Source organism: Rhinoraja longicauda, chromosome 23 (assembly GCF_053455715.1).
Source record: "Rhinoraja longicauda isolate Sanriku21f chromosome 23, sRhiLon1.1, whole genome shotgun sequence".
Taxonomy (NCBI): Eukaryota; Metazoa; Chordata; class Chondrichthyes; order Rajiformes; family Arhynchobatidae; genus Rhinoraja; species Rhinoraja longicauda.
In genome coordinates this window covers 22,520,352-22,533,924 of record NC_135975.1, presented here as the reverse complement: position 1 = coordinate 22,533,924, position 13,573 = coordinate 22,520,352, and the positions used below count along the sequence as shown (strand labels likewise).

At 40.0% G+C, this 13,573-nt stretch overlaps 1 protein-coding gene across 4 annotated transcripts in view; it reads right to left on the bottom strand.

Annotated features, from left to right (window-relative positions):
- The window catches only part of bltp3b (bridge-like lipid transfer protein family member 3B), a 73,943-nt gene that overhangs the window by 35,765 nt on the left and 24,605 nt on the right, over nt 1–13,573 (bottom strand). For all 4 annotated transcript variants that reach the window (XM_078419841.1, XM_078419842.1, XM_078419839.1 and 1 more), the window contains exons 5-11: nt 13,044–13,233; nt 11,948–12,088; nt 10,796–10,966; nt 9,285–9,465; nt 8,614–8,697; nt 6,019–6,195; nt 4,542–4,696 (exon numbers count right to left, since the gene is read on the bottom strand). In XM_078419841.1, coding sequence (XP_078275967.1) covers nt 4,542–4,696; nt 6,019–6,195; nt 8,614–8,697; nt 9,285–9,465; nt 10,796–10,966; nt 11,948–12,088; nt 13,044–13,233 — 1,099 coding nt within the window. The remainder of the gene's footprint in view (nt 1–4,541; nt 4,697–6,018; nt 6,196–8,613; nt 8,698–9,284; nt 9,466–10,795; nt 10,967–11,947; nt 12,089–13,043; nt 13,234–13,573) is intronic.

Below are 13,573 nucleotides of genomic sequence, written 5' to 3'. Positions count from 1 at the left end.
GACCAAGTTAAGAATTTTACCAAGATAGCAAAATAGTGATTTCACCATTTTTTAGCAACAACTTTGGAGCACAAGGAGCATTCAAAGTCCATTGTGGAAAATTAATCAACAAAATTAAATAGATGTAATAATTAGTGGAGTAACACCACAAAAGGTTTGACTCCCCCCACCACCAAAAAAAAGAGGTCACTGACATCCATCGGAGAAGGGAGCCGCTACTCCTATCCAATTGCAAGTCTAGTTATATGCTGCACAATTCACCCTTAAATGTAGGTTTATGATGGGCCATAAATACTACTTCACCAGTGTCACCCATGTTTTAAACATCCTTATTTTTTTAGGATTAATCCAAGAGCAAGTTAGCCCATTCTGCAAATAGCCAATAATGTTAATCTATATACTAAAACTCTTGTTTGTTTGTCCCTGAACTAGAGCCAAAAAGGTACATATTAGGGCGACAATTTTAGCCCCACCTTACTCACCATCGTTCCTTTGGTGCTAATGGACGAAGTTTCATTGAAATTCGTGTTATATTTTAAAAGTTATTCACATTTTAAAGTTTAAATCTATCTCCTCGGGAGAGAGGGAGGGAGGAGAGGGGGGATGGAGGGAGCGAGGGGGAGAAGGGAGGGTGGGAGGATAAGGGGATGGAGTGAAAGGGGAAGGGAGGGGGGTGGAGGGAGGGGGGTGAGGGAAGGAGATAAGGGGTGTTGAGGGGGATGGAGTGGGGGGGAGGAGGGAGGATAAGGGGGATAGGGGAGGGGGTGGAGGGGGGTAGAGGGGAGGGGGGAAGGGGAGGAGGAGAAGGTGCTGCACCAATGCAGGAGAGGTTTGGGCCCAACGGGTCCACTTGGTCTAGTTATAAATAAAAGTTTAAAAGACAATGTCAGAAGCTGCATTCTCCAATCAGAAAAGTTCTTCGGGCATGTGGAACCTTTCCCTGGACAGATTTTTATCACCAATTCACAGATTTTCTTTTAAAAACAGATATATTCAATCATTTTTGGACATTCTGTAATCAATGCAATGATAAAATTGTCAGCATTAAACCAGCAGAAAATTGTCAGTGTCAGAGATCTGATTTTGTTTTTAAATTTAGTTTTCAGATTTGCTTGCTTTATGCAAAGACGTACAGGTATGTAGGTTAATTGGCTGGGTAAATGTAAAAATTGTCCCTAGTGGGTGTAGGATAGTGTTAATGTACGGGGATCACTGGGCGGCACGGACTTGGAGGGCCGAAAAGGCCTGTTTCCGGCTGTATGTATATGATATGATGATATGCTAATAAATAAATTTCTAATCTTATCAGCTGTAATTTCTTTAAATATTTAATTGCGGTTTCAATGTCCAATAGAGTGTTATATATTTTTATATTCTGTATCATAACTATGATAGAACTCCTTATGCCTTAAGATAGCCATGAATAGGTCTGGACCTTGGGAGAATGTATTAAATTGGAGGAGGGCAAAGTACAACATTATTTGGCTAGAACCAGGGAGAGTAAATTAGGAGCAACTGTTACTGGGCAAGACCATATCTGATATGTGGGAGTCGATTAAAGATTAGCTGGTCAGAGTTCAGTTTCAGTGAGGAGGATGGACAAGGATGGCAAAGTAAGGGAACAATGAGAGGGTTGCAAATCTGGTTAAAAAGGGAAAATAAGGAAATATATGTAATGTTCAGGAAGATGAAATTAGACTGGGCCTAAACAATATAAAGAAAGCAGGAAAGAGGTTAAATGTATCTCAGTTTTTTCATTTGTTAATTATTGTCATATGTACTCACATACAATGAAAAACTTTATTTTGTTTGCTATCCAGGCAAATACTACCATATCCGAGTGCAATAGGTAGTGCAAAAGAAAAAGGAAATAGGTGTGCAGAATATAGTGTTGCAGCTACAGAAAAAGAGCAGATTTTAAAAAACAGTGCAAGGGCTGCAACAGGGTAGATGGGGAGACCAGGAATACATCCTTAGCCAATGAGAGCTCTGTTCAATAGTCTGACAACAACGGGTAAGGAGAATGTATATAACTGACGGCAGACCGTTAACAGCATAAACGTATAGATGGATCTAGGGGTCCAAGTCCATAGCTCCATGAAAGTAGCAAGACAAGTAGATAGAGCAGGAAAGAAGGAGTAAGCTATGTTTGCCTTCATTGGTCAGTGCATTGAATACAGGAAGCAGGAAGTTGTGTCGCAGTTTTATGAAACTTTGGTTCAGCTGCATTTGGAATATTATATGCAATTCTGGTTGCCCCATTACAGGAAGGATATGGAGGCTTTGGACGGGAAGCATTACATGTTTACCAAGATGGATTAGTGTGTAATAGCTATGAAGGAAAGGTTGAAACTTTACATTATTTTATCTGATGTGTCAGAGGCTGAGGAGAGACCTGATGGAAGTTTAGGAAATTATGAGGGGCATCGATAGGATAAACAGTCGGGACCTTTTTCCCCTCAGAATGGCAATGTCAAATACTGGAAGGCATAGCTTTAAGGCAAGAGGGCAGCATGGTGGTGCAGCGGTAGAGTTACTGCCTTACAGCGAATACAGCGCCGGAGACCCGGGTTCGATCCCGACTATGGGTGGTGTCTGTACGGAGCTTGTATGTTCTCCCCTTGACCTGCGTGGGTTTTCTCCGAGATCTACGGTTTCCTCCCACACTCCAAAGACGTAGTGGTATGTAGGTTAATTGGCTTGTTAAATGTCAACATTGTCCCTAGTGGGTATAGGATAGTGTTAATGTGCGGGGATCACTGGTCCGCGCGGACCCGGTGGGCCAAAAGGGTCTGTTTCCGCACTGTATCTCTAAACTAAACTAAGAGGAGGTAAGTTTTTGTTTTGACAGAGATTGGCAGATGCCTGGAACATTCTGTCAGGGGTGGTGGCGGAAGCAGATATAATGGTGGCAGGAGCAGATATGATAGTGGTATTTAAAAGGCTTTAAGATATAGGCACATAAATGTGCAGGGAAAGGAGCGATATAGATCATGTGGAGTCAGATAGGATTGGTTTAATTTGGTATCACGTCAGTCATTGTTTAATGTTCTATCATCACACCCAAATATGACAAATTGGAATGATTCTGGAATAAATCCTGGCAGAAGTTATATTAGTTACACAAACTGAACAGTTTCCTTTTATCAAAACCCTCCATTTTTATTACCAAACCCAAAGTCAATCTGTATACGTAATTTGTAGCATTTACATGATAAGCTTCTCATTCTGGCCTTGAAAAAAATTCTTGTTAAATACATTTTGAAAATCTAAAAGTAACTTTATTTCTTTATTTTTATTCATTAACTTAATTACCATCACAGGGAATTCTGGTCCATTTGTGATCTAACCTATGACTCAAAACATTATGACTCTTCTTGATGATAAATCGATACATATGGTAATGCCTTAATAATAATAATAATAATAATGTATTTTATTTATATAGCGCTTTTCATATACTCAAAGACGCTTTACAGAGATTTAGAGAACATAGGGAAATTAATAAATAGATAAATAAGTAAATAAATAAACGAACAGAGAAAGGAGACAGAAGGTGAGGTGACCTTCAGTGGTTGAAGGCAGTACTGAACAGGTGAGACTTCAGCGATGTTTTGAATGTGGTGAGTGTGGAGGAGTCTCTAACGTTTTGGGGTAGTGAGTTCCATAGGGTGGGAGCAGCGATGGAGAAAGCCCTGTCCCCCCAGGATCTGAGTTTGGTCCGGATGTGGGGGGATAGGAGATTGGCAGCAGCAGAGCGGAGGGTGCAGGTGGGAGTGTGCCTGTGGAGGAGGTCGGTCAGGTAGGATGGGGCCAGGTTATGGAGGGCTTTGTAGGTTATGAGGAGGATTTTGTACTGGATTCTCTGGGGGATGGGGAGCCAGTGGAGTTTATAAAGGACGGGGGTGATATGGTCACGGATCGGGGTGTGGGTGAGTAGACGGGCAGCGGAGTTTTGAATGTATTGAAGTTTACTGATGATTTTTGAGGGTGCGCCATAGAGGAGGCTGTTGCAGTAGTCCAGACGGGAGGTGATGAAGGCGTGGATGAGGGTTTCTGCAGCTGTGGAGGAGAGGGATGGACGGAGACGGGCAATGTTTTTGAGGTGGAAGAAGGCTGTCTTTGTGATGTGTTTGATGTGTTTGTCGAAGGAGAGGGCTTGATCAAAGATGATTCCAAGATTCCGGATGTGAGGTGAGGTGGATACTGGGAGACCATCAATGTTGAGGATGAAGTTTTGGGTGGATTTGGTGAGCGTTTTTGGACCAATGATGATGATTTCAGATTTGTTGCAATTGAGTTTGCGGAAATTTGATTGAAGTATTAAAGTAACAAGAGTTTAATAGCACATCTTAAGATTTACATGTTTTCATGAATTAAAATATACATCATGCATTTTTTAGGAAGGAGCAATCTTAATACTTTGTACATAAATTTAATATTTCAAAAATGAAAATAGCATCACTTTAGAATTTAATATAAAGCCTGTGACATGTTTTGCAGGTCAAATTAATTCCAGCTCCAAAATACCCATTTCTCACCTGATAAATATTTAGATCCTCCACTCTAATAACAAAACAACTAGATAATAGCTTTGTTCTTGGCTGCAGACTTGAAGATGAAATATTAGCAGAACTTGTTCCTTTAGACATCTGTTCCTTCCCTGTAGTTACAGGTTTATGTCTGAGTGTGGTCTCTACGTAGATTCAAAACAAGCACACAAGATATTTACCAAAAATTCAGTTTGTAAAATAGCAGCTCCTGTTCACTTAATTCATTTTTGTTTCAAAACCTTTCCAGAGTAAGTAAAAATCATTCATAATCATGATACTTAGAAAAAAAATCTCTGCCAAGCAAACGGTTGGCAATTCTAACGGTGAGATAAGCTGTCTAGGTGATCAATCTTCACTAAGAAGTGTAAGAAAATAACTGCAGATGCTGGTACAAATCAAAGGTATTTATTCACAAAATGCTGGATTAACTCAGCAGGTCAGGCAGCATCTCAGGAGAGAAGGAATGGGTGACGTTTTGGGTCGAGACCCTTCTTCAGACCGACCCAAAACGTCACCCATTCCTTCTCTCCTGAGATGCTGCCTGACCTGCTGAGTTAATCCAGCATTTTGTGAATAAATACCTTCAATCTTCACTAAGAAAGTTGTTTGTTCCATGGATGTGTTGTTCATAATATGTTTCTGAAGCTGTGCAACCCAAGGAAAGTGAAGGATCTCAACTCCCAAATGAGCTTTGACGGCAACTGATCATTGCAATTCCCTAATATGCAAAATAAATAATGCAGGGAAACTAATAAATGTAATAAGTGGATATTTCAGAATTATTTGAAATTAATACAGATAGCCTAATGCTTTACAATTCTTTTTCAACAATTTTCTTTACCAAAGCTGGTGCTCATATTTGGCAAAAAAACGCAATCTAGTCTATGGCTGTATCAGAATAACTAATGGCACATTTGAGAGATGAGCCTTTAATTAACCATGGAGAAGGCAGTGACAGACACAACTGTTACTGCTGCTGCTCCATTGCTTCAGAGGCCTGGGTTTGATCCTGACTTTGGATGATCTGTATATGGTGTTTGTACAATCTCCCTGGGATTGTTTGGACCCCCCCCCACCCCCAGCTGATTCAGTTTTCTCCCACACACCAAACATGTGCTAGTTGGAAGATTCAACTACCAAATTGCATTGAGGTGTCAGGAGAATCAGAGAGATGTGATGTATATGTCAGAGGAGAAAATGCAATTAGTGTAAATGAAGGTTTTATAGTTGACATGGACAAGGTGGGCTAAAGGGCCCATTTCCATGATGTATGGCTCACAGCTCATTGTTTAGAACTATGGTTTCAGTGAAAAGATTAGCTAGTACCCCAACAGAACACAGATGCATTTCCCAGAGATAATTGTAACTCTGTTTCAGTTAAGAGTTTCCAATGAGCCCTTTCTCTGGCAACACAGACAATTCAGTTCCTTTTGTTAACCAATAAAAGCATATACAGAATACTAACCTATTAACATGTGTGGAGGTGAACCATTAGGTGAAGGAAGTTTACTTTTATTATAGTCCATTACTGCTTGTTTCAGCATATCAATATTAGACTTGAATTCTTTCAGTAACTCTTTTGTCCAACTCGATCTTGTTTTTGTAGCCTCATTATAGTACATCCAGTGCTGACAGTTGTCTCCTGGAAATATTTAAGGAAAAAAAATCAGTCAGTCATGTTGGCAATCACCACAGCCACTTGTTATGTGTTTTTCTCCATCCTGCCCAACAAATGCAAATTTTAGGAGACGGGGCACAAACGAGAGGAAGGGGAATATTATTATTACTTCAAGGTCATTCTATCACCCAAAAGAATTTTTAAGCACCGTTGCCATCCATTTAGAAAGTTTTACCAGTCAATCATTTGGTCACAGTTTCACACTGTGCCAAGTTATTTGCAAACTCAGCATGCTATTTGAGTCTTAAATGAATTTCCAACTCTGAGCTTGAAAGTACAAAGACTATCTATTTCCATGTAATTATTCCTATATATGCCTATCATCTGCCAAAACTGCATGCATGCTTTACATCTCAAGACTTAAAAATAACAATGTTCCCCACAATCCACTCTCCAGAAGTTCTCCTCAGAATACGTTCAATGTCCAAGCAGGGATCATAAGGACATTCACTTCACCTGTGCCATGATGTTTACAAACGTGGCTGGACCGACCACCACCTAATTCTTCTGCTACTTCCATCAGGCTGACCTCAATAAAAGTGGCAACAGATTTTCTTGCAGACACGTTTTTATGTTGAAGGTCTCAAGGAGCCTCCATCGAAAGCTTGTTCCAGACATAGCCTCAAACAATCTGACTCACAAACAACAGGAACCAGAAGTGTACTTAATGACCGGAAGAACTTGAAACCCACCATAATCAGAGCATGTTAAGAGATTCCTAGTCTCTCTTAAACACGTGATGAGAATGACCAGAATATACATTTGTTAATTAACCACAGAAAGATACAAATTACTAGACTAACTCAGCAGGTCAGGCAGCATCCCAGGAGAATGCATCCAAGGTGTTGTGGAGGGATCGGTTTCTGCAGAAGGCAGAAAGGGTGGAGATGGGAAGATGCGGTTAGTGGTGGGATCACGTTGGAGGTGTTGGAAATGTCAGATGATGATGTGTTGGATATGGAGGTTGTCGGGGTGAAATATGAGGACCAGGGGAACCCCATCCTTGTCGTGTCTTTGGGAGGGGGAGGGAGCGAGTTAAGAACTCCAGGTCAAAGAAAAGATACAGATGAGGGATCCATCAATGACATCCGGGAGAAACCCACTCTCACCAAAAAATGAGGATATCTTGGATGTCCTCAAAAGGAAAGCCTCATTTTTGGATCAGATGCTGAGTTCCTGACCCAATGAGTTATTCCAGCATTTTGTGCCTATCTTTGGTATAAGCCAGCATCTGCAGTTCTTTGTTTTCACAAGTTAAATAACCACAAACACGTTATTGTCATTATGCCTCAAGAGAAAATAGACACCTATGGGAGATACCTAGGAGGCAAAGCCTAACAAATCTATAACTTTAGAGACACAAGAGATAACAGATGCTGGAATCTGAAAAAAAAACAATGCTGGAGAAATTCATTGGGGACTTATTCAATAATCATGATGTGTGGATTTCTCAGCATTGTCAAGATGATCAGGGACTCAGCATGTTGTGAGCCAGAAACAGAGGAGAGCCAAAGAGGCCTTCAACCTGCTGGAAGGAACGCTTCGAAAAACTCTTCAAACCAGACTGTATCCGACCACGTGTCCTTAACCCCACGCCAGAAGTTGCAAACACCATATCAACAGAGTAAGAGCAAAACCTCCAAAGCCATCTAAACCTCTCGGCTGGAACTGCTGGCAAAAAAATTATTTCTCTTGGATGGGAAAAGCAGTACATGCTCGGGGGCCTCTGGGATGATTTCAAGGAGACAAACAAGATTATAGAAAGTACAGGTCATCAGCACTGCAGATCCTCCTATCCCTGTGTAGGGCACTCTTAACCCACATATGGACAGCCTCCTTGTATGTCTGGCATGTCTGTATGTTGGGTTACGAGCACCTGACATATGGAGACCCGTGCATTTGGGAGACCAGTAGGTTGCATGGGAATGAACCCCAATTTTGGCATAGCCTGTGATGGCATTCAGGCCCTGCCACAGTCGACCGGCATCTGTTCGATTGAGTTGAGCCTCCAGCTCATTTTGGAAATTGTAATTTCCAAAGAGAACAAGTCTTCAAGAATCATTTCCAATAGCAACCAAAAATGGACCACATAACCCACTTCCCAGGTGTCAGTAGTTATGGGGAGAAGGGATGAGAATGGGGTTGAGAGGGAAAGATAGATCACCGTGATTGAATGGCAGAGTAGACTTGATGGGCTGAATAGCCTAATTCTGCTCCTATAACATAAATTTCCCAACTCTTGGTTTGCAGAGCCAGTGGTTATGGCTCTTCAAGAGCACGTCTGTATGCTTTTTAAACAAGTAGAAGTGTAATGGTGTCATGATTTCAAGAAGGGATGTCAAATTAATACCATAGATGTTAAACTTTATTTTAAACTCATACCTGCTCTGTGATAGGGATAGTAATCCACTGTAATCTGTGTAAAAGACAGTTGCATGGCTCCACCTGTGATCTCTCTTGGAAAAGCTGCCAAAGGAGAAAAAAGCTTACAAGAATCGTTTCCATAAATTTAAGCAAAAAATCTATTCAAATTCATTTTTCTTTGCATGAGAAACAAATAATTTATTCAAATAATTCTCAGCAAATACAATTTAACACTGGCAAATAAAGGGCAGATTTTGCCTTTATGTATGCAAAACATATCTACTCAAATGAAAATATTTTAAAATAACAACCCTCCATCCCCCAAACCAGGTCCCATGTTCCAATGCTGCTCAAGACCCACTGGGCCCTGGTTGCCATGCTTCCCAAAATGTACTGACTTCGCTGCAGAATTTACTATACTAGTGTAACATCCTGAGAAAATTAAAAGCATATTGAGGAATTAGTATGAATAACAACAGTCCACCAGTCTGACACCACCAATGTCCCAAGCATGCCAGATTATGATTTACTTTAAGGCCAAAGGCCGAAAGGAGTGCCAATTTAGTACACTCAAGTCAATGTGATATTGCAAATTAGTGTTACAAATTAAAACCAAAGTATACAAAAAAAATTGTTTTCAGCCTATTCATTTCAAATCTTTAACTCTTAAAGACAATAAAGCAGCGTACCTCTTTCCTTCACATGAATGTCATCACAAACGTGCAAATCCAAATGAGAAATTATTAAATGATAAGATGTTTCCTTTACATCAAAAGCATTAAAAAGTTTGGCAAGAGCATCATTCTGATCAGCTGCTGCTGTAGTTTGCGGAGTTCTAATCTGTTGGGAAACAGGAACTGGAGTTGCACTCTGCAAGAGAAATGTACAAATGTTACCCCAAATCCATTATTATAACATTGAAGTAAATTTTAACTATTTATATTTAATGGCTTTCATAAAAAAGACTAACAATCTGAAATGCATACCATTTTGCTCTACATTAATGACTGCATCTAGCATTTCCTGTTTTAGTTTCACCATTGAGTACTTTGCCATCAGACAAGGCTTTAAATTTAGTCTATAAATGGAACTGTTTTTTCAATATTCACTGTTACAATAGTGTTCACATTTCCAAATTATTTTCAGAACCTGCAATCAACCTTTGCTCCCTCGCCTCCGGATCATTGTCTCACCCAATCAGTTCCATTGTCTAAACCAGCGCTTTGTCAATCTTCAACACTTCCTCAGATCCAAAGCTAAACTTTCAACCTCAAATTTTAACCCATACGTTACCCAGCCTGTATCCACTTCTGAGGTATTGGATATGATCATTCCCCCTCAGCACTTACATCCTACAGGTCACTCTCCCAGGTTATTGCAGGGTTCCGTTGCAGAGAACTGTTTGTAACCCGAGCAGTTTACGTTGGAAATGTGGTTGTGACCAGAGATCCCACACGCCAAAAGATGTCTGCAGCCCCCCAGCTACTGCCAAATCTGAACCGCCAGTCTCCCAAACCGTCATTCGTATGCACAGGCCAGGGGCAAGGCCGGCGTTCGTTAACTGGGGAGAGTCTGTATTTCAATAGCATTGCGCAATCTCCAACATCGGAATATCTCACCTCTAAGTAAGGCTGATAATCGGAGAGCAAAGCTGAAGTGTTTTCTGTGGTTTGAGACTGAAACTCTACTCAGAAATTTAGTCACCAAATTTGAACAATGTAAAATTTAATCCAATAGCACCATGGATTTTGAGAAAAAGGATTTTTATGTGCAAATTTATTTGCAGAAAAGCATATTTTCTATTGCTCCATTCCAAAATTCACATTGTATCAGAACAAACTAAATGTCAACTCTCCATGCCAACTCTCATAACACTGGGAAACATTCAGAGTTGATTCTTCCCTTTGTTACGTGGACAGAATACAGCTTGCTGATTTACTTAATTCGATAGAACTTCAAGACTCCAAAGCATATACCAAACCCCAGACTTTCTCTCAGCTTTTTAACAACATCCAGACACCTGCAATCAATTACACAAGAAAATCTAAAAAACATTTAACTTTCACAAATCCTCATGTTACATTTCATTGCTATATTTGTGAATGCATTAGTCACAATCCATATCAATTTATGCACAATCATTATTACATGCATTTACTACAACATAACGCTCCAAATGGAATAATTTGTAAACAACCACCTGGGTTGGTGCAGAAGCCATACTCTTCCTTTGCTGCGCAGATTTTTCTATGACTTCACTCAGAGACTTTGAATACTGTGCCATTGCTTTCAACTGGGAATCAGTCAAAACCCACAACAAGTCATCCAATAGAAGCACCAGCTTTGATGCCACCACATTGCAATCTTTTAACTGTTGAAACAAGAAAGAAAAAAAATCCCACATCTTGTTAGGTACCAAAAACACAGCTGAAGGTAAAATGGGATTTCCGCTGAATTGATTAATCAACAAAATATTTCCCAAGCATTAAAGATACATCCACACAATCAATTTGGGTGCCTTAAATCTGTCTAGAGACACAGTAAAACTTTGGTAAACCAATGTACTTAAAACTTTGGTAAACCAATGTACTCAGGTGGTGGCAACCTGACAGATTTTCTGGAATATAGAATATTATTACATCCATTTGTTTAATTGACTAAAAATGACTATTTTCATCATTAAATCTATTCAATATGAAAATAAATTGGTAGTATAACAGACACCCAAGGATTCTATTTTAAAAGTGTTAGAGGATTGTGGTCAACCACACAGCTTCATGTACGCTTTTCCTGAAGATTATTTTGTTGTATGAATGTGGGCAGAATGATAGCACATCTAAAACAAACTTCGACTAAGGTCTCTATGCCAATCAACATAATCAGTAACTGCACTTCAACCACTCTACTCTCTTATCTAGTATACCATACCATACCATACCATACACATACAGCCGGAAACAGGCCTTTTCGGCCCACCAAGTCCACGCCGCCCAGTGATCCCCGCACACTAACACTATCCTACACACACTAGGGACAATTTTTACATTTACCCAGCCAATTAACCTACATACCTGTACGTCTTTGGAGTGTGGGAGGAAACCGAAGATCTCGGAGAAAACCCACGCAGGTCACGGGGAGAACGTACAAACTCCTTACAGTACAGCACCCGTAGTCAGGATCGAACCTGAGTCTCCGGCGCTGCATTCGCTGTAAAGCAGCAACTCTACCGCTGCGCTACCATGCCGCCCGTATGTTATTGTTATTAGTATGTTATTGTTGCAAATTTAAAATTGCATACATGCAACAATGCAGAGATTCTTTTTCATCAAATAAATGATTTACTATTTCATACCCTTCGCTTCAAGCTGACTTTCAGCTTGGACTGGTTTGTGATAAGCCGCACTGGTGCACTGAGGATATCGTGTTCCTCATTCTGGATTGCATCTGCTTCTATTCGGATCATCTGCCAGGTAATCTCCTTGAATGTCAGAACCTTGAGTGCAGAAGGAAAAACCATCAACCAACAAAAATAAAAACCAGATACCAATTAGATCCATAGGTGAAACTGTACTACTGTTTCAAAAATAAATTTTAGTGTTACTGTTCTAAGAAAATCGCATTGCTACATTGCTTAATAAACACTGATGGAATGAAAAAGCAGATTCCAGTTAATGAACATATTGTTCACAAGGAGTGGGAAAAAAATGAGGCAACAGAAGCGAATCTCACAGACAAGCTTGCAGTGCAACATCAACATATTCCTGCACCATCCACCTTTTCCTCGACTTTCTTGATGCCAAACAGCTTGGTGAGAAGTTAGGGTACACTTATGTGCTCCCTATTTAAAAATTGGATTCTTTGCCCTTGAGAAGGTAGGACAGGCAGTCTTCTGGAACCCGAGATATGCACCTGGAGAAGGCAGTGTCAAGATATTTTGTGGGTTTATCATGATTGAATGAAATGCTAGCCAATTTCAGAGTAGCCTGCACTGAAATGTAGACCTGATCAACTAAAGACAAAAGATTCACATTCCTAAAGTTAATCAGATTTTGTGTTAAATTAACAATCTACAGGTTTCATGGTTATCAGATATGTCACAATCTTTTTATTCCAATTTTATGGAACTTAATGAAAATTCTTCAGCTGTCACAGTAGGATATTAACTTGTTTGCCTACTCCAAAAATTTCATTCATGGATCAGTGGGCATATTTCTTGTATTATCATTTTCACAGCATTCAACACAGGGTCAATGTATTGCAAGAAACATGCAAGTTTAGTTTACTGAAGATGAATATGGTTCCACAAACTTGGGCCCTTTGCCAGAATTTTATCCATTCAAGTGATCTTTATGCACACAAAATTTGAACGTGTAACTTAAACAAAATTAAAATACTTTAAAAATAAAATAACAAAAGTGCAAGACCAACTTAAAAAATGATATCTTTACCTCGCCACGTTGAGGATCTTGTATTCGGGTGAACCGCAGATCACTTTGTTGCCAACTTGTATTTACACTATATATTTGCAGCTGGGACAACTCAAAAGATGCATTGAAAGCTTTTGCCTTGATTTTAATAATGATGGAATTCACATAGAGAGAGATTCCCTCAACAACTTTTTCAGCAAAGCCATATTCACTAGGGAAAGAATAAATTGTTAAGTTAATAATTGAAATAATATTAGTCTTGCTAACACTTAAAAGCAAGGAACTGCAGATGTTAGTTTGCAGAAATAGATAGAAAGTGCTGATGTAACATAGTGGGTCAAGCATAATTCCTGGAGACCATGGATAGGTGACGTTTCGGGTTGGGACCCTCCTCAGACTGACTGTGAGGGGGAATAGAAAAGGTTGGAAGAAAGGGGCAGGACAAAGCCTGGCAGGTAATAGGTGGATACAGCTGAGGGGGGAGAGGTTGATAGGCAGATGGTTGGACAAAGGCCAGAGAAGAAAAGACAGATGACGTGAGACAAAGGGAT